This window comes from Sabethes cyaneus, chromosome 1 (assembly GCF_943734655.1).
Source record: "Sabethes cyaneus chromosome 1, idSabCyanKW18_F2, whole genome shotgun sequence".
In the NCBI taxonomy this organism is placed as follows: Eukaryota; Metazoa; Arthropoda; class Insecta; order Diptera; family Culicidae; genus Sabethes; species Sabethes cyaneus.
The window spans coordinates 114,009,497-114,033,053 of NC_071353.1; the positions used below are offsets into that span (position 1 = coordinate 114,009,497).

The window sequence follows — 23,557 nt, forward strand, 5'->3', positions numbered from 1 at the left end:
TTACTGGCGATTGTTGGAGGACGGACTTGCCGAGCAAGAGTCGGCCATAGCAGAGCAGCAGTAGCAGCTAACAGCAAATCGCATAAAGGCAAAGGCAGAAGACAACGGTTTTGAATTAGATGGGTACGATTTTTGTGGATACAAAAAAAACTTGAATCATTATCGGCCGACTCCGACGGCGACAGTGCTAATCGAAAGGACGCTTTTTGTGGATCAGTATTTGGAGAAAACTATTGTTCGCTGTTCACTGCTGCTGTGGAGTAAGAAAAAAGGAAAAAATAAAATGATTAGAATTTAAATAGCCGTGAAAATGGATGAATAAGTTTCGAAACACTAGCAGAGAGTGAGAGTGTAATTCTGTGGAAGAAAATATGTGTATGCTTTGCTTGTAAGAAGGCCTATCGAGCGCATAAAAATAATCTGGTGCGTCGCATTTTAAAGCTCGTTTTTCGTGCAATAGGAATTTAACTTCAGGTGTTTCCAATTCGAAGTGCTAGACGAGAAGATAAGTTAAATGTTATTGTTTCATACAGGAAGGGAAAAAAGTGACCCATTAGCGTGTTGAGTCAAACAAGTGCATCATTACTGGCTAGTCTAATGTTCGAGCGTGGTGCCTAGGATTACTAACTAGCTGGCTAATGAGATTTTTGTAAACGTGGCGGCGTCGGCGAATACGGCAACTTTCGGAAGTGTTTGCAATTGTGTAGGCGGCGGAACGTAGAAACCCGCATTTTGAAGAAGAAAAAACCACAAAGCATCATCACTGGAGGTGTACAGATCACGAGAATACGGTAGGTATCGCGCCGTCTTGCGAACGAATCACATTACGTGTGGGAAGATTTAGCTCGATCGATAGAGGACAGTCGCACACTACCACCAGCGCGGACTGGAAATTGAAAATTGACTCACATGAGCGTAGATAATGTTTGTACATACATATTTATTTATCCGCTGTGTTTGGCAGATTGAACGATGAAGCGCGTTATGTCACAAGTGCGGCTTGTTTGTTAATTACTATTTTGATGCGATGTATCAAAATAAACAGCGAAAACTGATGCACACACTGTTGATTGGAAGTATTTTGCAATTGCGAAAGTGATTAGCAACAATTAGCGTTCACCTGTCGATTGAACGTTAACGTAGATAAGAATTTTTCTTTGAACCGAAAAATAAATAACACTTTAGCACTTCGTTTAGCAGGGAGCATTTGTGAGGTAAAAACAACTCATTGCAATCGATTAAAATCAATCGATCATTGAAATTTTGCAATTTTTTAAAACTAGTTTTTAACAGGCATGTAATTAATTTTTTATAACGGTAGTTTTTAACAATCGACGGATGGGACGATAGAAGAAAGTAATAAAACAAAAATGTTAATAATATCCAAATAGAATGGAATAAGGCGTGAAGGGGACAGTGCGAAAAATTAGGCTTCGGGCGGTCATTGAAGCAACACTGAAGAAGTTGTGCACCGTTCCTCTTTACCCAAGTTGGGGGATTCGCGGATTGAACCAAACTGTAATCGGAGCCAATAACCGGACTCGAACCTACTACTGCTTACAGGCTTTGTGAATCGCAGATATCGGTGAACCTTTGAACCACAGTGGACTAGATAAAATGGAGACTCTACAACCCCCTTAATAAGCGTATGACGTATTTCAAACACCAACAACACTGGCGGGTTTTTAGACGTGAATTGTGCTTCTTTCTCCGTCCGTGTCGTCGTGCGTGATGTCAAACTACCGAATGAGAAGTTCTGCCTGATCACAATGTGTTGAGTTCAATGGCATAATATCAGACTTGTCTAGCTGTTAAAGAAGGCTGGCTGACAGACCCCTGGTCTGACGTTTGCAAAGTGAGCAGACTGACAGACCCTTGATCTGACGTTCAATGTCATGTACGGAGAAAGTAAAGAGTGATAAATAATTCTAACAAGTACGTTGTACAAGAATTAAACTTATAACAAATAGAATTTACTGATTTACCAGGAATAAATAGGGGAAACTTTCTTACCTGTGAAACCAATCCTGTAAGTTGCTGAAAAAGAAGATTAGATATAGAAAATACTTACCATAATACCTACCGTGTCTATCCGCAGAACCTGGAAATTAAACAAAGTCGTTCATTGATTAGTGATACCGTAAAGTAATAGTGGAGGAGGGGCTCCGTAGCCGCAAGGTTACCGAGTCTGCTCTGACAAGCGAGTGGTCGTGGGTTCGAATCTTAGTAGAATCAAGCCATTCGATGTCAAGTGACTTTAGCATGGGTTTATTCTCAGGCCCCTCCATTTACCCTTCCTTCGTGCTGAATTCTATATTTACCCTCTGAAGCCTCTTGACAGTGCAAATGTCCCTCCTATAGTTAAGTGTACTGGTCAGAGGTACGAATAAGCCCTCGCCAGGGACGGTTGTAATATGGGATAGTGCTAGCAGCGAGGAATAAGTGGGTAAAGTAGATTAAGCTTTGAAGGAAGGGTAAACCCCAATACACGCAAGCACGCATAAAATTTAATAAGCATATCGCTCACTCAATAGCGATTATAGCAAAAAGAAATGCAGTGCAGGTCATACAGCAAACACCCGGGCGACATTACAATAGATAAACTATACTGGTTGAAGTAATGAGTTCACACATGGAAAAAAAAGTAATAGAGGAAAGCGAAGAAAGATAGAGGATTACCAGAACCACTTCTTGTGAGTATACGGAAGAATTAGATTAATGATGTCAAACTAATAAATAAATTATTATAGTTTGAGCGACACAAAATAAAGATCTGCTACAAAAAGGGTTTCTTTCGAAACATTCTCAAAAAGAAGGTGTCACGTATAGGACACAGAGATGTCGATCCAACCTTGAAATACGTCTTCCGATGCTGAATCTACTGCTGACGATCCGGAGATGAACTTGACTGCGACGCCGTGCGAAATTTGTGGACCGTCAACTATCAATGAAGAAATGATAGAATATGACGGATACGAAAAATGGTTTCATTCCCACTGTGTAGGAGGAGTAGACGTATCGTAGGCGAAGGAGTAGTTAGCCAAGTGGCACTGTAAGGGTGCGGCTTGCCAGCAGCCAGCTCAAGAGTACAGAGTAAAGCAGCTGAAAGAGGCTTCCGAAAGGAAGAGTAAAGGTCGTAAGAATACGGACGAAGCTGATCAACTTCCTGGCGATCCGACAAAAGTCGTTTCCACTATGGAGCAGAAAATGAAAGCGCTCAAGGAAAAGCAAAAGCGAATGGAGTAGGAATTGGAAGCAGAAATGATGTTGAAGTAAATGGAGACAAAAATGATGCTGGAAATGGAGAAAAGGAGGATTGAAATGGATAGGAAAATGCAATCGGAAGAAGAAGAAGAAAAGAGACTGATGCGGGAAACAGTTCTCAAAGAAAAGTGTGATCAAATAAGGCGAATGAAAGCTGATCAATTGGCATTTGAGAAGCAAGTAGCGGAGCTGGACCGGCAGTTGAGCGAACTGAAGAATGTGTCACCGAAGATCACGCGGAAACAGACCGAAGTGGAAAAGCTCAAGCAACCTGAAGAAGGAAATGCCGGAGAGGAATCCGAAGATGAGTTCGACGATTGCGAGCGTGACAGCGATCAGTTTAAATCATCGGCGAGGCCGCACAATGTCGCCATGATAGAGCAGAAGCAGATTGGGCACACGAAAGCACAGTTGGCAGCCAGGCGAGGGTTAGCGTATAATCTCTCAACGTTCTCTGGTAAGCCTTCCGAATGGCCATTGTTTTATGCAGCTTACAAGGCTTCGAACGTGATCTGCGGTTTTATGGACTATGAAAACTTGGTTCGACTAAAAGAATTCCTGACGGGCGATGCTCTAAACTTGGTCAGTGGGCAACTGCTTCTTCGGCAGTCGGTTCCGAGAGTGGTTGAAAAGCTTCGTATGCATTATGGTCGTCCGGAGCAACTGCTAAAGAGTCTTCTAGAGAAAGTTCGCAGACTAGAGTCACCAAGATAGGAGAAGCTAGCTAGTTTTATTCCCTTCGACAACGCGGTAGAACAACTGTGCGAACACTTGGAAGCTTCGGGACTTCAACAACATCTGGTCAACCCTCTGTTGATCCAGGACTTGGTCGACAAACTACCCGACCCCGATAAGCGAGAATGGGTTCGGTATAAGAGGCACGAAAGGAAGTTACCTTGCGCACCCTGACGAACTTCCTCATGGATATAGTGGCGAATGCATGTGAAGCTAACGTCAGCTTCGATTACGAGTCAGAGTTAAGATCCAATGGAAATGGACAATCTGCTAAAGCGAAGCTGATGTAGAACAGAGCATTATTTAGTGACAATGAATCCGATCCCTTGAGTATTGAAGCGAACGAGCGTAAGATCCTGAAACCCTGCAAAGTATGCCAGAACACGAACCATCGTCTGAAGAACTGTCCAGAGTTAAAAAGTTTTTCGTATTCCGATCGGTTAAAGATGGTTATACGCGAAAAATTGTGTTGTGTGAGCTTAAATGAACACGGTGGACAATACCGACTTAAAGTCCGCTGCAATGTAGGAGATTGCAACGAACAGCATAATGCATTGATTCACCCGGTCGGAAACGTGTCGGGATTTAGTGCGCATGTTCAATCAATCGGTTATGTTCCGAATGATACCGGTGCAGTTGTACTGCGGTGACAGGTCAATTAAAGTGCTAGCGTTTCTAGACGAGGGTGCTTCAGTGACATTGGTGGAGAAAAGCTTGGCGAATCAGTTGGGCATCACTGGTGAGCAGGAGAGTTTGACGATCAGGTGGACAGCCGACAAGTCACGCGACAAGAAACAGAGTCGGCGGATGAATTTATGGGCGTCAGGCGTTGGAGTGAGCGCGAACAATAAATTGCTATTGCATGGTTTTCGTACTGTGCAGAAACTAATGCTGCCGTGTCAAAAATTGGATACGAGCGAGCTAGCTACACGTTACGAACACATGCGAAATCTGCCGATTGAGTCGTATGACGAACAACCGAAACTGCTGATCGGGCTCAACAACATTCACTCCTTCGCTCCCTTAGAAATCAAGGCTGGTGGAGCTGACGAGCCAATCGCAGTGCGATGCAAGCTAGTGGACGGTGTACGGACCAAAATACCCCACGTTAGCTGATACAGACTGCTATATTTGTTTCCACCAGGAGATTAGCGAAGAAGACCTCCATGATTTGCCTAAAAACCGCTGCGCTCTTGAGGAATCGATGATAGCAGTCCAGCAAGAATCTAGCGAAGACAGACGAATGAACAATAAACGTCGTCAACAAACGCGGCCGGTCAGTTACTTAGGCTTCCACAACCTAGGACCCTCTAAAGTGCTGGTGAGCCGGCGAAAGACGCAGTGTAGCAAATGGCGGAATAGAAGCGTAGCAGAAGCGGTGATACAGCGAACCGATGGACGAATCCAGCAAGCGAATGTGGATATGTCAGAATATGAGCTGTGGATATGTCAGAAGGCAGTGTATAGAGGCGTGCTTGGCGGTGTTGGAGATTGAGTAAATCCAGAACGACCAGGAGTACACTGGATGTTACGAGCGGGGGTGTTGCAACACGGCACTCCCCTGTTAAAGAAGGCTGACTGACAGACCCCTGGCCTGACGTTTGCAAAGTGAGCAGATTGACAGACCCTTGGTCTGACGTTCAATGTCATATACGGAGAAAGGAAACAGTGTAAACAAAGCGATAAATAATTCTAACAAATACGTTGTACAAGAATTAAACTTATAACAAATAGAATTTACTGATTTGCCAGGAATAGAGTGCGGTTTAGTGTTTTTTAGTACCACCTAACCTCGAAATCATTCTGGACTTGCTGGCGAACAATATTAAAGAGTTTCGCTACGAACCAGAGGGCAATGTCACGTTCGCAGCTTGGTACGCCAGGCATGACGACCTTTTCGAGAAGGATGCTGCTCGCCTCGACGATGAGGTCAAGCTCCGGCTGCTTATGCGAAAACTGGGTGCTGCGGAACACGATCGTTACGTATGTTTTGTTTTACCCAAAGTACCGAAAAACTTGTCGCTCGGTGAAACGGTAAAAAAGCTACAAACGCTTTTTGGTGCTGTTGAATCCGTCGTAAGCAAACGATATCGCTGTTTACAAATTACAAAGCAGCCCACGGAGGACTACATTTCGTTTGCCTGTCGACTCAACAAGTGCTGTGTCGAGTTCGAGCTAAGCAAGATGACGAAAGAGCAATTCAAAAGCCTGATGTTTGTTTGCGGTCTGAAGTCTGAGGGAGACGGCGAGGTTCGAACGAGATTGCTGTCCAAAATAGAGGAGCGAACGGATTGCACACTCGAGCAACTGTCAGAGGATTGCCAGCGATTGTTGTCCCTGAAACACGATACGGCAATGATCGAAGTGTCAGTAGCTGCATATGAAGTAGTGCAGTTCGTCAAAAGGAAACAGTTCACCAGCCAGGAAGGAGTTTACATCGCCTTGCTGGTACTATAGTGCAATGCACTACAACCGGGACTGAACATTCAAGCAGCACAGGTGTAACAGTTGCGGTGTTGTCGGACATGGTGAGGGATATTGCTCGACCGCTCGGAAGAGCCCCAAATCGAAACGGAAAGGCCGACCGGGAGTCTCAACAAACACTGAAAGTCTTCAGGTAAACAACGTTACCATAAAGCGCCGTTTCGTTCAAGCTCAAGTCAACGGCGTGGACGTACGCCTTCAGTTGGACACTGGGTCCGACATCAGCATAGTGTCAAAGCTGATCTGGGAGAAAGTTGGCAAGCCAGCCACAATGTCAGCTACCGACGAGCCGCTACGGCATCCGGAGATCTACTGAAGCTGCTCTTCAAGTTCACCTGCACCGTTTCCATCAACCGGCGTACAAAGTCAAGTGCAGTTCTGCGTGATGGCAAAATCCCTTCAGCTACTAGGGATAGACATGATCGATGCCTTTGGATTGTGGTCTGTGTCCATCAATGCGTACTGCAATCGTGTCACCAGTTCTTGTACATCTATAGACTCCCATCTATAGGCATTTTCAGCCGTTTTCCAAAGCGAACTTGGGTTATGCACGAAAACGAAAATCAAACTCGAGCTCAAGCATGACGCAGTATCAACATTCCGCCCCAAACGTCCCGTGGCATACGCCATATGTAGTGCTGTGGATGACGAGTTGGATAGGTTGGAGCGCGCCAAGATCATTACACCGATTGATTTTTCGAACTGGGCGGCCCCGATCGTAGTCGTCCGCAAGCCCAACGGTAACATCCGAATTTGTGGGGACTATTCTACCGGTCTCAATGGTGCCCTGCAATCACACCGGTACCCTCTCCCGTTGCCGGAAGACATTTTCGCCAAGCTAGGCAACTGCACCGTCTTCAGCCAGATCGACCTGTCTGACGTCTTCCTCCAGGTGTAAATCGACGAAGATAGCCGTGACCTTCTCGCCATCAATACCCATCGAGGATTGTACCGTTACAATCGCCTACCGCTAGGAGTTAAAACCGCCTCAGGGGCATTCCAGCAGCTGATAGACACCATGCTGGCGGGTCTCCTGGAAACTTCTGGTTATCTTGATGATGTTGTTGGCGGAAAAGACGTTCAAGAGCATTGAACCAGCCTTCGTGTGGTACTGGAGCCGATACAAGAATTTGGCTTCACCATCCGTCCTGAGAAGTGCACATTCGTTCAACCGCAGAAAAATACTTGGGCTACCTGTTCGACGGCCACGGCCTACGACCGGATGCAGCGAAGATCCAAGCTATCATTGACATGGCTCCTCCCACCGATGTTTCCGATGTTCGCTCTTCTCTCCGAGCGGTTAACTACTACGGAAAATTCGTCCCCGGGATGAGAACTCTTCGATACCCGTTGGATGAACTGCTCAGGGCTGACACCAAATTCCGTTGGTCAACAGAATGTCAGCAAGCGTTTACGAACTTCAAGGAGATTCTAGCTTCGGATTTGCTCCTTACGCATTACAATCCGAGCCTCGACATTATCGTATCGGCAGACGCTTCTTCTGTCGGTGTTGGTGTCACTATCAGCCATAAATTCCCCAATGGCACCTTGAAGGTTGTGCAACATGCATCACGGGCACTCACACCGGCCGAGCGGAACTATAGCCAACCCCTACACTTATATGGACCTATGGATTGAAGCTGTCTAGAAGAAATTCACAAGATTTACCTCAGACTGCTTCCATGGAATAACGTAGCCAACATGCCTTCATACGAGATAAAGATTTGGGAGGAGGAGAAGGAGTGGTTGATCCCATCTTCAAAAAGGGTGATGGGTACGACTGTTGCAGCTATCGCGGTATAACACTGGTAAACACCGCCTACGAGGTACTTACTCTCCTAGATCCAGTTACGCCGGCTGTCACCAATAGCACAGGGTTTCGTAACGAATAATCAGGTGGCAGAAATGTCAGGAGTATAACGTGCTCATGCATAACATTTTTATTGATTTAAAAGCAGCATACGATACAGTCAAACCACACCAGCTACGGCATATAATGCACGAACACGGTGTTCCAGATAAACTGACACGACTGATCAAAGTTAAATAGGATTGAGTGATGTGTTGCGTGCGCATGTCGGGGACAGTCTCGAGTCCTAGCCAACTCCTAGGATTTGCATATGGAGATGACTTAGGTATCATAGCCAGGAACTTTGCGACGCTGGAGGCAATCTACGCCAAACTGACAGTGGTGTCTAGGTAACTATAAAACACCTAGATTTCATTACTTTCTTCTACCATTGCCTTCGCCTATTGGAAAGACTATTGTCACGTTGTCTGTGACGGAACCACCTTCTGCGAGTTCCCTCGGCGCTACCAATTCAGCAAAGGCCGATCGAAGCGACGCTTTGTTTCTACACAGTACTGCCAGCAACTATTGCCGATCGGAAACGATCTGGATCGATCATAGTGGTACGCCACATCTCATCTTTCTTAAATAAATCGAGTTAAAAAACTGTAAATACTACCTTTCTTTGTTGCTTTGCAACAAAATTAAAAAATCCGTTTAATTTGCGATCGGGTGGTATATTAATTGAAAATGGCTCACGGAATTGATTCAGACCTGGAAATCAGTTCGCTCCTCGAAGTATCGGTTTTACGGTCAGTTTGTCCTCTTTGTGACGGTCCGGATGATGGGAAAATTGTCAATTGTGATAAATGCCACCAGTGGTTCCATTTTGAATGTGTCGGTGTAAACGAAAGTGAGTCGGAGAGAGACTGGAGCTGTGTGCAGTGCTCAGGATTCAGGATTTACGTAAGCAAATCGATTTACTAGAACGAAAGCTGGCGGCTACCCAAGTGAAGGAAAATCAAAGAGTTCGGTTCGATGTAGACCCGCGGTCCATTAGAGGTATGTTTGGTGCGATCTCGAAGGCAAATTCAACGGCTATAGGAACAGTCGTTTCGTCTAGCGGCAGCAAAACTAGTTTCTAAAATGACGATGATCTGGAGGATGAACTTAGACTGTTGGAAGAAAAACACGCTCTAGAAAAACGGCAACTGCAAGAACGTTATGCTGTGCTACAGAAGAGGCGATCGTCAACCGGAATAAACCAAACTGGAACACAAGCGGAATTGGGCAGTTCGAATTCGTCATTCTACAATGAGCTTAGTCGAAGTCAATTAGCGGCGAGACAAGCTGTTTCCCGTGATTTACCTGCATTTTATGGGCCTGTAATGTCAGATCATCATGTGGTAAGAACGGATGCACGTTCATGCATCATCCGATGCTACACGATGACGTTAGATATAAAGCGTCAGATCCCCGGAAACAGCCATCTTCTCAAAGCTGTAATGGACACAGCGGTTCAACCGGAAATGTTTTGTTCAAATATATCCCAGTTATCCTGCATGGAAAAAACATGACTGTTAAAACTCATGCATTTTTAGATGACGGGTCTTCGGCAACATTTATGGAGCACAGCTTATTGAAGGAACTCCAGTTAGAAGGTACACCAAACCCACTTTGCCTAAACTGGACAGGTGGCCAACAGCGTGAGGAACGAGAGTCTGATCGTCTACAGCTAGAAATTTCTGGTGGATCAGGAAATTGTTGTAAGAAGTACGTACTCCCTAAGGTTCATACAAAAACGCGACTGGGCTGGTTAGTTTACGGTCCATGCTCAGTGACATTGGAGTCTTCTGCAAGCAATTTCAACGAGTGTCATAGCTTCCACATTTGTTCATGTTCAGGAGACACTGATTCAGATCTGAATACTGCACTTAAGGAATACTTTTCTATAGATTCTTTAGGAATTCTGCGGCCTGCGAAGCCATTGCTGTCTAAGGACAATGAGCGCGCTACACAGCTGCTCTTGTCACGGACACACCTTACTAACAATCGTTATGATTTATGAAACCGGTCTTTTGTGGCGAAGCGATGAAAAACATCTTCCGGATAGCAAAGCTATAGCCGAGAAACATTTAGTTTGTTTAGAGAGGCGCATGAGTCGCGATCAATTAGTCGCTAAAACACTGCAGGAAAAAATCTCAGAATATAAACAGAAAGGCTATATTCGAAAATTGAGTCCGGAAGAAGTTGCTGCGAAGCATCCTCGGAAGTGGTATCTGCCTGTCTTTCCGGTTGTAAATCCCAATAAACCTGGTAAAGTATAGTTTGGGATGCAGCTGCAAAAGTGGGTGGAATTTCGTTAAACTCGGCTCTGTTGACTGGACCTGATCAGCTAGCGTCCCTGCCATCGGTGTTGTATAGATTTCGGAAATATCGTGTAGCAGTAGCAGCAGACATACGGGAGATGTTCCATCAAGTGCAGATTAATGAAGACGACCAGCAGAGTCAGCGATTCCTATGGAGAGATGGAGATGCTCGTCGGGCCCCGGATGTCTACGTGATGAAGGTGATGACCTTCGGAGCAACGTGTTCGCCCAGTTGTGCGCAATTTGTGAAAAACATAAACGCCGCCAGGTTCCAACAGCAGTTTCCCCAAGCCGCAACTTGTATACAAGAAGACCACTATGTCGATGATCTTTTGACCAGTGTAGAGGACGAAGAAGAAGCGGTACAGTTAGCAAAAAAGGTACAGTTTATTCATGCACAAGGAGGTTTTGAGCTTCACAATTGGCTATCTAACTCGAAGAAATTGCTGGATCGTGTTATAGGGGATGGCGCCATCGAAAAGGACTTGAATCTAAGCTCTCAAATGGCAACAGAAAAGGTGTTGGGTATGTGGTGGAATATTTCATCGGACACATTCACATTTAAGCTATCGCCAAACCATGACAGTGTTTTGCTCAGTGGACAAAGGACCCCAACGAAACGAGAATTGCTAAAAACCTTGATGAGGATTTATGATCCCTTGGGGTTGATTGCGGGGTTTCTGATGTCTCTGAAGATTCTCCTCCAAGCGGCCTGGCGTGCTGGGACGCAGAAATACTGCCTGGACTTACTGATAAATGAATGGAGTGGCTGAGAATTCTACCACAAGCTGAGAACATTAAAGTTCCTCGATGCTATCGACAAGTAACGACAACCGCGGCGGATAATGACATACAGCTCCACACGTTTGTTGATGCAGGACAGAGTGGTTTCGTAGCTATGGCATATCTCAGATTCGAGCAATCGGGCAAGATAGAGTGTTCGTTGGTAGGGGCAAAAGCCCGAGTCGCTCCCTTAAAGTACATGTCAGTGCCACGTTTGGAGCTGCAAGCGGCAGTGATAGGTACACGCTTAGCAGCCAGTATCGTCGCAGCGCACCGCTTGAAGATATCCCAAAGGTATTTTTGGACCGATTCGCGCGACGTAATCTGTTGGCTCAAGTCGGATCACCGACGATTCTCTACTTTTATGGCACACAGAGTCGGCGAAATACTTGAAGCGACCGAATTAATCGAATGGAAATGGATTTCTACACGACTAAATCCAGTAGATGAAGGTACTAAGTGGCAGAAAATAGCAGACCTATCTCCACAAAGTCACTGGTTTAGTGGGCCTGCCTTCATTTGTAAACCAAAAGAACATTGGCCGGTGGACAGCGGTACCAAAGAAACAACCGTCGAAGAAATTAGATCTGCTGTTCTTCACCATAACGTCTACGTACCTGTTTTGAGGTTCGAAAGATTTTCGAAATAGAAACGGCTCATCAGAGCAACGGCATACGCCCTGCGGTATATATCTTACCTTCGCAGAAAGTCTCGTGCTCCGTTAAATTCAACACCACTGTCTAAGGAAGAGTTACAACAAGCTGAATGGTGTATATTTTGTCAGGTTCTACAACAAGCTTTCCCTGAAGAATACAACCTCCTGTATAACTCAGCAGATATGAAATCTAACCGTACACTACCAAAGAACAGTAAGCTGTACAAGTTAAACCCATACATCGACAATACCGGAATTTTGCGTATGCAGAGCCATATTCAACTGTGCCAATTCGTTGACGATTGTGCCAAATACCCTATTTTGCTGCCTAAACGGCACTATTTGACAGACTTGGTGGTAGCCGATTACCACTGTCATTACAAGCACATCAACCATGAGACGGTTATAAACCAAATACGCCAGAGATTCTATATTCCACAACTGCGCTCAGCGCACAAGCGTGTTCGTAGTAGCTGTTGTCAAGTGATGGCTGATCTTCCAGTAGCGCGGATGGCTGCATTCACTCGCCCATTTTCTTATACTGGCATAGATTACTTTGGACCAATGTCAGTGGTAGTCGGAAGAAGGACCGAGAAGCGTTGGGGCGTCCTTATGACTTGTTTAACAGTCAGGGCCATTCACATTGAGATCGCGTATTCTCTTTCCACCGATTCCTGCATTCTAGCGTTAATAAACTTTGTGGCCAGAAGGGGACCTCCTGTTGAAATTTTCAGCGATCGCGGTACTAATTTTATTGGTGCCAGCCGAGTATTGCGGAAGGAACTAGAGAAAGTAGACCAGGACAGGATTATGGAATACTTTGTAGATCCCAATGCTAAGTGGACATTTAACCCGCCAGCAGCTCCGCACTTCGGAGGAAGCTGGGAGCGACTGATTCAGTCTGTTAAAAAGGTCTTGAACCAAATGAAGCCAAAGCGACTTCGGACAGATGAACTGCTACGGACTATGTTGTCTGAAGTCGAATTGATAGTCAATTCCAGGCCGTTGACTCATATACCATTAGACGTTGATTCTTTGCCTCCTCTAACACCGAACGATATACTCCTCGGATCTTCCAATGGTTCGAAACCCCCAATCGCATTTAATGGCAGTCCAGATTGTTTGAAAAACTCGTGGAAGGCCTCGCAATGCTATGCAGATGAGTTCTGGAACAGATTCGTCATCGAATACCTGCCAACACTTACGCGAACATCAAAGTGGTTTCAACGAACGCGACCGATAGAGGTGGGTGTGGGTGACGTTGCCCTCATCGTAGATAAAAACTTTCCGAGAAATTGTTGGCCGAAGGGACGCGTCGTGGAAGTCGTTCGGTCAGCAAGTAAGGCGAGCAATTTTAGAGACAGCCCAAGGGAGAATGGAGAGACCTGCAGTTAACATCGCAATCCTGGACGTCGGTTCCAATTCGAGTAAGTCGGACGAAGGCCACAACTTACTGGGGGGGAATGTCACGTTGTCTGTGACGGAACCACCTTCTGCGAGTTCCGATCTGCGAGGCCGATCGAAGCGACGCTTTGTTTCTACACCAGCGTTTCCCAAATGGGGGTTCGCGAACCCCCGGGGGTACGCCAAAAATTTAGTTCGTTGCAGAATGGTATAGGGAATTCCGCCAAGGGGTTCGCGAAGCAAAATAGGTTGGGAACCGCTGTTCTACACAGTACTGCCAGCGACTACTGCCGATCGGAAACGATCTGAATCGGTCATAGTGGTAGGACGATAGTCGATAGCAGAAAGTGAATAGCGATAGACCGAATAGGACGCTAGTCTACTTAAAACTACTTAAAATTAGGATATAAATTGAGTGCTCAACTAAAGTTATTCTTAAAATTAAGCTTATACTATTGTGAAGATAGTACCACGTACCACCTGGTGCAGATTGAAATTGGCAGATCGACAGAAAATTACAAATGAACACTAAACGGATTTTTTAACACGCCACATCTCATCTTTCTTAAATAAATCGAGTTAAAAAACTGTCTTTCTTTGTTGCTTTGCAACAACTATCGTTATAAAAAATGCCACATAGTCTCACAAACGGAAAAAACAACGAAATCTAGTTCTGAGGCCAATTAACACAAAAGCGCATGGAATCAGTTTGTACCGTTGAATAATTATAAGTAGCAAATGGATTAGTAGAAATGTCAATTGCCCGGGGATTCACCCGGGTTTTTAACAAACCTTTAAGTTAAGGGTGTCATGCGTTAGATTTTAGTAGAATTAGTCTTGAAAGGAAAGTAAAATTATTTCAAGAAAACACATTCCAACTTTTTTTAACCATCAGAAAAGAAAATGAAAATTATTAGAAGTTAAAAATAAAATAACCTATCGACAAGCGGATTAGCAACTCTAAATCCAGTTATCAACGGAAACGTGTATATGAATCAGAAAGAGCTGACTGACGACGACGACGACTACAGGCTGCGGCGGTGAGGTAATCAGCTCGGTTCGGTCATCCGGTAGGTTGGCATTATGCGCGGGCGGTAAAGGGTAATTCTGTTTCCATCGATGTCATACGGGGCGGACGGCACGGCACGGCACACCACACCGAACCGATGGCGATGGATGCGATGCTGTTTGCCTATTCAACAATCTCCCACGCCCCGTATGAGCGAATTAATTCGCCGTTCTGTGGTTCTATGTTAGTACCTAGCTGTTAGCGACAGCATCGTTCTTTCGAGAATGATTATTTAAAGAACCTACGTTTCATGCGAAACTGTTTCCTCCGAAGGAAGTCAAAACATATATATGTTTTCGGTGTGCGTTTTTGTAAATTTAATCAAGCTTTATGTTGTGCGGATGCTAAATATTGATATAAATTGTTAAACTGAAAAGTATGAAAATCATATTATAGTTAGATAGGCAGATACAGCGATCGAATGTCTCTCAAATAGGAATCGATTTTTAATTTCGAATCGATCGTTTATGTTTATTCGCTGCAAAAAGCAAAAGAAAAACAATTTAATGGTTTCGCTTCATACGGGTTTGACAGCCGATTTGCTGCTATACAACTGCTAGGGTCCTAGTGGTGCTGCCACGGCACGGGGGAGAAGCCGATGGACGCTATCAAAAAACCAATAAATAGCAGAAGTAATTACGGTCAAGAGCTAAATAAAGCAGAAAAACCATCAATACAGTATTGTTCTCGGGGGGTGCGGCCTTTGTGTGCTGGCCTGGCGGTGACTGTGAACCGTTTGTGTGAACCGAGGGCACAGTCGCGAACTATAACTATAGAGATGATCGCGATAGATGTATGCACAGTTGAAAGTATGCTATGAAAAGATTAATTAATTTGGTTTATGATTGAAATACTTCCCCAAAATTACGAGTTGAGTTTCATTTTACATCTATACCTATAAAGAAGGATTTCTGTCTGTCTGTCTGTCTGTCTGTCTGTCTGTCTGTCTGTCTGTCTGTCTGTCTGTCTGTCTGTCTGTCTGTCTGTTTTGTGTTCCTTATAGAATCAAAAACTACTGAACCAATCGGCGTGAAAATTTGCATGTAGAGGTTTTTAGGGCCAGGAAAGGTTTTAGTGATGGTTAGAGACCCCTCCCCCCACTAAGAGGGGGGGCTCCCATACAAATGAAACACAAATTTCTGCATAATTCGAGAACTAATTAAGCAAATAGAACCAAATTTGGCATGTGGGTGTTTTCGGTGACAAGAATTTATTCTAGGGTAATTTGAGACCCCTCCCCTCTTTATAAGGGGAATTATAACTCCTCTCTCCTTTAAGAGGGGGGGTTTCCATACCAATTTCCTCATAACTCGAGAACTAATCAAGCAAATGGAACCAAATTTGGCATGTGAAGGTTTTCGAGGGCAAGAAAATTTTCTATGTTGAATTAGGACCCCTCCTCACTTTAAGAGGGGGGGCTCCTGTACAAATGAAATACCAATTTCCTCATAACTCGAGAACTAATCAAGCAAATGGAACCAAATTTGGCATGTGTGTGTTTTTGAAGACAAAATTTTTTTCTATGATGAATTGGGACCCCTCCCCACTTTAAGAGGGGGGGGGGCTCCTATACAAACGAAATACAAATTTCCTTATAACTCGAGAGCTAATCCAGCAAATGGAACCAAATTTGGCATGTAGGTGTTTTTGGAGGCAAGAATGTTTTCTATGATGAATAAGAACCTCTCCCCACTTTAGGAGGGGGGGCTCCTATACAAATGAAATACAAATTTCCTCATAACTCGAGAACTAATCAAGCAAATAGAACCAAATTTGGCATGTGGGTGTTTTCGGTGACAAGAATTTATTCTATGGTAAATTGAGACCCCTCCCTCTTTATAAGAGGAATTGTAACTCCTCTCTCCTTTAAGAGGGGGGGCTGCCATACAAATTTCCTCATAACTCGAGAACTAATCAAGCAAATGGAACCAACTTTGGCATGTGAAGGTTTTCGAGGGCAAGAAAATTTTCTACGGTGAATTAGGACCCCTCCCCACTCTAAGAGGGGGGGCTCCTGTACAAATGAAATACAAATTTCCTCCTAACTCGAGAACTAATCAAGCAAATAGAACAACATTTGGCATGTGGGTGTTTTTTTTGGTGACAAGAATTTATTCTATGGTGAATTGAGACCCCTCCTTCTTTATAAGAGGAATTATAACTCCTCTCCCCTTTAAGAGGGGGGACTTCCATACAAATTTCCTCATAACTCGAGAACTAATCAAGCAAATGCAACCAAATTTGGCATGTGAAGGTTTTCGAGAGCAAGAAAATTTTCTATGGTGAATTAGGACCCCTCCCCACTTTAAGAGGAGGGGCTCCTGTACAAATGAAATACCAATTTCCTCATAACTCGAGAACTAATCAAGCGAATTGAACCAAATTTGGCATGTGTGTGTTTTTGGAGACAATTTTTTTTGCAATGATGAATTGGGACCCCTCCCCACTTTAGGAGGGGGGGTCCTGTACAAACGAGATACAAATTTCCTCATAACTCGAGAACTAATCCAGCAAATGGAACCAAATTTGGCATGTAGGTGTTTTTGGAGGCAAGAATTTTTTCTGTGATGAATTAGGACCTCTTCCCACATTAGGAGGGGGGCTCCAATACAAATGAAATACAAATTTCCCCATAACTCGAGAACTAATCAAGCAAATGGAACCAACTTTGGCATGTGAAGGTTTTCGAGGGCAAGAAAATTTTCTACGGTGAATTAGGACCCCTCCCCACTCTAAGAGGGAGGGCTCCTGTACAAATGAAATACAAATTTCCTCCTAACTCGAGAACTAATCAAGCAAATAGAACAACATTTGGCATGTGGGTGTTTTTGGAGGCAACCATTTTTCCCATGATGAATTAGGACTTCTTACCTTTTTAGGAGGGGGGGGGCTCCCATTCAAACGAAATACAAATTTGCTCATAACTTTAGAACTAATCAAGTAAATGGAACCAAATTTGGCATGTGAGAGTTTTAAATGGCAGAATTTTTTTTCTGTGGTGTATTACGACCCCTTTCCCTTTTAAGACGGTGGGCTTCCATACAAATGAAATACAAATTTCCTTATAATTTGAGTACTAATCAAGCAAATGGAACCAAATTTAGCATGTAGGAGATTTTTGAGTCTTGAATTTATTTTATGATAGTTAGAGACCTCTCACCCCTGTGGTAGGGGGATATGGACTCTCATACAAATAAAACAGAAATTTTGGCGAAACTCAAAAACTAATCCAACTCGAGAAATTCGAGACTCTTCCATAAAACATTAATCAATAACAAGACCACAAAAACTAACTATAGTAACACTAGATCATTCAGGACGAGCCGGTCGCGAGTGTTGCCGGTGACCCGCCGTCGGAAGCGCCGCCCACTGGGGGACTTGCAAAACTCGAGAAGTGATAAAGATCATCCGAGATTCATGATTTATGTACAACACAGGTTAATTTGTGGCAATACGAAGTTTGTCGGGTCAGCTAGTTTTCTATAAACGTGTAATGTACTTTTTTAAACTGTGCATTCGTTAGTCAAGCAGCAAACTTTTCGCCTTTTTCTACGTTTTACTGCTGCAAGCTTCCTTTCGTTTCCCATTGTTAACATCTGCCACCATGCCATGTATTCAGGGCCCACTGATGTTGCTCCTTTGATTGCCAGTACTTGTGTCTAGTAACACGTAACATGCATCAGCACCTTTCTTTGTACGAGAAACGGATGGCAGTAAAGTTCCCGTTGTCTACAAGGTGCACTTGGTTGGTGATAAAAGATTCAGCCAAAGCTGCAGGCTAGCGAACCGGCTTTGCCAATCGATTTTGAAATTCTCGCTTTTATATTAGTACTACGCCTCACACCAAAACAGTAGCATAATCAGTTTTCCTCCCCGTTTCGTGTAATTCTAGGTTAACGAGATGCAGCCACCACGCAACGTAGGGAAGCGGCGAGACCAGCAGTGACGGGACGGGAGGCCAGGTGTGTGCCAGCGGATCGCCTCGGTTTGAACAGGAATACTAACGCCGTCACAAGCCATAAAGCACGTCGCGTGTTCTCAGCAGGTGCTCGCTCCTTCGGCGTCCTTGAGGGAGCGGAAAACTCAAATTTAATCTACACCCCGACAATAATGGTACTCTTGGTGGTGCTATGCGAACGGGGATGTAACGTAGCTTAACTCGTTGCTTCCAACAACACACACCAGTGAAAGGTCAACTTCGACCAGAAATAACATTGGCCTACTAAATTCTAAATACACCTTGCCACACATTACGCTAGCTGGCCACCGCCACCGCTTGGTCACTATTGTGTCACAGAGCGGACACACGGAAACGCAGTGAGAAACTGTTGTGGTCAGAGTGAGTTGTGATAGCCGTCGCACAGCAGCAGTAGCGGTAAACAGCAGTCCGCATGTTTGGTCAACGGAGTGAAAGAATGGATCTGAACAACGAGAACATTCAGTCGGCCTCGGAAATTGTCGAGAGTAAGTGACGTTTGCTATCTTAGATGTATGGGGTACGTACAGGTATTTGCACGCTATTCTAAGGGACTATTTTTAATTAAAAAGGTCACACTTTGGTGAACGCCGTTTTCTAAACCAAAAACATTATAATAAAATGATTGTTTGCGTTTTGCACTAAAAATGCTACCAGATAGACTGAAATAAATTAAAACGAGCATTTCCGATAACTATTTTAGGTGTTACCGCTTTTGTGACACATTTAATCCCTAAACAATTAGTGCCGTGACAGGTGATTATAGATGGCTTCATCTAGCTGGCAGCGCGATTTAATCACTACCGACGGCGAAGTCAACAATGTTGTATCTTATTGGCTGAACAGGAAATTATAGTTGAATGCAATCATCTATTTAATTGACTACAGCATTGTTCACCATCACAGTTTGACTTTTTTTGCTTACAAAAGCAATAAATCGCACGGTTTATGAGCTGTAGGTTTGGTCAGAATCTCAGATCAGTACCAGAGTGACAATTTTTTTACTTGTTTCTGACTCTGTCGCAGTCCAACGTAAGCTTTTTTGTTAAGCGAAGGAGTTTCGCAGGCAATTTCGATATGTAGACCAAAACTACATTGGATCGTAATGGCCCAATTAAACTACTGACGCATCCTTATATTAGATAGTCTTATATCTAATTTTGTCCTCCCAGTTTTAACCATTCCATGCATCGACAGTAGAGTGTCCCAAAATAGCACTATGTCAGAAAACCCGGGGGCTCACCCCTCAAATGATAGCTTAGGGTGTCACAACAAAATTTTTATATGACGTCAACTTTGGTTGACGCGATTTAGGGGTCGCACATTTGAGTTTTATGAAAAAATGACATTTTTCAGGAGTAGATTCAAAAAAATATTTTTAGAAATGTTAAAGTAGGTGAAACAAGGTACCCTACTATTTTTTTCACAATCATTGAGATCTGATACATTCATAAAAAAGTTATGGTGGCATGTCTGGAGTCATATTTGGTTACAAAAATTTATTGAATTCGGCAAAAATTTAAAATTTTCGAACTTCCATTTAAATAAACGTCAAAACAGGGTATCGAACGGTGTCTCAGAGTAATGAGGCTACACTGTATTGATAGGAAATTTTATGACGAACAACTTTGCCGAAGAAAGTATGGACGTATGTTCAAATCTCGCTGAGGTATCCACGTTTTTCTGAAGGCGGAACAAAACATATTTTCGCAATTTTTAATTTTTCGATTCGACAGTTATCAACTGTTGTAGTACGGTAGAAGCGAGCGGTCCTTTGTCATCTGACCATCCATGCGGCAAAAAGATTTGGGTACCAACTGGAAGAGTGTGGGCTGGAGTCCCACCTGCCATTGAACGACTGCATAACTAAATTGCCCAGTTCATCTAGTTTATCATTCTTCGAGTTAGATGAAGATGATTGGGAAAACACTTTGCAAGCGGCATGGAGAAAGATGGCCGCACGATAGTGCTCTCAATCCAGCTTGTCGCTTTTCTTGTAGGCAGATAGTCTCATCCCTTCACTTCTCCGGTAGCTCTACACCCCAAATTCTTCAAATTGTTAAAAGGTACCACCTTCGTTGAGCCCATCTCAACAGACTCCGGTTCGATCTATCGTTGAAACTAGCCCCTTTTCGACGTTTCTCCTTCCGACGAAATTCCTTTCCCCGCCACAATGACTCTCTGTATGGGGCTAATTCAGTTGTTCGTCGAGGTGCTGCTTCCACCTTTTGTTTATTTCACGGTACTACCATTCTTATCTCGACAAATTTAACGGGATGCGTTGAGTTTCTCGTAGAGCTTCCGCCTTTCCTGAGAACAATGCAGCTGCTCCAGCTCTGCATACTCCTCCCTCCTCCTCCTCCAGGCAGCACTTTTTACCGGAAGATTTGGGTTCTCGTCTGATTTAATTCCATATACTTAAGGACGGCGGTCTGTAACCTTAGGCTGCTTCAGTCGAGTCGATTAACCCGAAGTTGGTATCGGTATTGAATGTTGTACACAACAGAGAATTTTAGGCGCATCTTAAACATCATCAGGTCCGAGTCAACGTTAGCACTTCGACTCCTCTGTTGCTGGTGCCGGTGAAGTTGTTAAAGAGAACCCTTTTCGTCGCACTTTTGTCCGGCACTATTACGACGATCCAGCCCACCGTAGCCTACTGACTTTTGCTAGATGTACGGTGGGAGTCTCTCCAAGCAGTGCCTTTAGCTCGTGATTCATACATCTTCGACACTCGCCGCTTTCAGTTTGTGCTGCGCCTAATACCATTCGCAGCGCTAGATCTTCTTACTAGTGTTGTTGTCAGCGGTCATCGGCGATTTCAAATACACAAACTCATTAACCACTTCCAGTTCCTCGCCGTCAATAGTTACCGTTCGTGTGAGCGCCGCGCGTTTGTCTGCTTTGAGAGCCTTTTCCTTTTATGTATTTGTTCTTCGGCGCATTTATTTTTAGCACTAGCCTCATAGACTTAACCTCGGTACAAACTTATGCGATGGCTCATCGAAATTAAACAAGGCTTCCACTTTCGAATATGTTTTAACACATGCGGTAATGGGTTCATTACATCCGAAGACCGTACGATGGAATGGTGTATACAGTGAGCTATTAGAACGTAGAGGCCGTTGCGAAGCACAAAAATTCAATAGAGACAAAAGTCTGGGGGAATCGATTTCACCGATGATGACTTTACCCACGAATACTGCCTAGTTAGCTTGTCGTCAGGAATCTAGCGAGTCCAAATCAAGTAAAGGGTGTCCCACATTAAATTGCACCGCGGAAGAAACGCTGTAGAAAATTACTCAATTGACCGATTCTTTTCAAACTTTCAGACAATAGAATACAACCCATTAGTAAGCTTTTGGCATATTTATTTCATTCAACTTCGATGCCATAACCGTGTGCCCGCATGTTACGCTTTACTTCATTCATAAGATTCTGTACAACATCTAGCTGCAGGTTCTTCTTCAGAAACCTACTTTTCCCTAAAGTTTTCCTCAGATTTGACCTCTTTGGGATGCATCCGTTGTGCCTGCTTCATAATAGCCCAGTATTTTTCGATGGACCTTAGTTCCGGTGCCCCCAACACATGAACCCCCCAAGTCCTTGCCCACGAAAGTAACCCCGTTGGCTTCGTACCACTCCAGAACATCCGAACGAAGCTAGATCCAGCCAAAGATCATAGGGCGTTCGTGTTGCTTCAGAAAGCAGAACCTTCTGTAGACACTTCGCTTACCAAATCATGTATTTTTTGGCAAACTTTGAAAGTTTCTGCTTCCTTACTTCCTCCGAAACATCAAAATTGTGGTTTAATCACACGGCTGACCGTTGACTGTACGATTCTGAGTGGTTTTCCGATGAGACAGTTGAAGCTTTTCCAGGTGTTTGCGCAAAATCAATTCGCGACGTTGCTTTTCGGATGACGCCATTTTTTCCAATATTCGAAAAACTGACAGGGATAAAAATACAGTGTAAACCATACACTCTAAACTACTTGTACCTAAATTTTCAAGAGAAAATACCCAATGGGTAATTTTCTACAGCGTTTCTTCCGTGGTGCAATTTGTTGTGGGACACCCTTTAGACGGCACCGATCCAAAGTTGGTGGGAGGGGTAGGACGAAGGTTCCACGTTAACTGCTGAGGACACCGTACAATGCCACAATTTTCAAGCTGCTCAAGCTTTTCAGGCCGAACCAGAACGTAATACAAAGATTTGAAGCATTGGGGATCATTCAAATTTCGTCCAATTTTCGGAATGAATCTTTGTTGAGATTATCGACTTGCGATGTAGGTCAAATGTTAGTTTGGTATCAGTAAAACGCCATGGTGCTAACTTGATCTACTACCCTTCTTCTTCTTCTTCAGCAGCATAGAGCCGGGGTGGCTCGTGCTGTTTCAAGCACTCGTCTCCATTCAACTCGGTCTTGGGCCACACGTCGCCAATTTCCTAGTCGTCTCAGAAGTCGCAAATCGCTCTCGACCTGGTCGAGCCATCGTGCACGTTGGGCCCCCCTGTTCCTGGTGCCGGTGGGGTTGTTGAAGAGGACTATTTTCGTCGCACAGTCGTCCGGCATCCTTACGACGTGTCCGGCCCACCGTAGCCTGCTAACTTTCGCTAGATGTACGATGGGTGTCTCCCCAAGCAGTGCCTGTAGCTCGTGATTCATACGCCTCCGCCACTCTCCGCTTTCAGTTTGTACTCCGCCAAATATCGTCCGCAGCACTTTCCGCTCAAACACGGCAAGGGCGCGTATGTCCTCCGTAAGCAGCGTCACGGCTTCAAGTCCATAAAGAACTACCGGTCTAATAATGGTTTTGTACATTGTTAGCTTCGTGCGGCGGCGTATGCTTCCTGATCGTAGCGTTTTACGAAGGGCAAAGTAGGCCCGATTTCCCGCTTGGATGCGCCGCTGGATCTCCTTACTAGTGTCGTTGTCCGCGGTCACCAGCGATCCCAAATACACGAACTCTTCTACCACTTCTAGTTCGTCGCCGTCAACGGTTACCGTCCGTGGGAGGCGCACATT

The 23,557-nt window shown here is 44.4% G+C and overlaps 2 protein-coding genes across 4 annotated transcripts in view; both read left to right on the forward strand.

Annotated features, from left to right (window-relative positions):
* Positions 1-23,557, forward strand: part of LOC128732944 (uncharacterized) — a 59,684-nt gene continuing 36,127 nt past the window's right edge. The window contains exons 1-3 of one of the 3 annotated variants that reach the window (XM_053826422.1): positions 1-423; positions 534-791; positions 18,445-19,016. In XM_053826422.1, the coding sequence (XP_053682397.1) occupies positions 18,944-19,016 (73 nt within the window). In that variant the 5' untranslated portion in view covers positions 1-423; positions 534-791; positions 18,445-18,943. Of the gene's footprint in view, positions 792-18,444; positions 19,017-23,557 lie in introns of all 3 variants that reach the window. The other 2 variants (XM_053826421.1, XM_053826423.1) reach the window with 2 other exon arrangements.
* LOC128746130 (uncharacterized protein K02A2.6-like) lies at positions 6,902-7,381 on the forward strand. Its single transcript, XM_053843178.1, has 2 exons — positions 6,902-6,962; positions 7,005-7,381. Exons 1-2 carry the CDS (start codon positions 6,902-6,904, stop codon positions 7,379-7,381), a joined length of 438 nt encoding a protein of 145 aa, XP_053699153.1.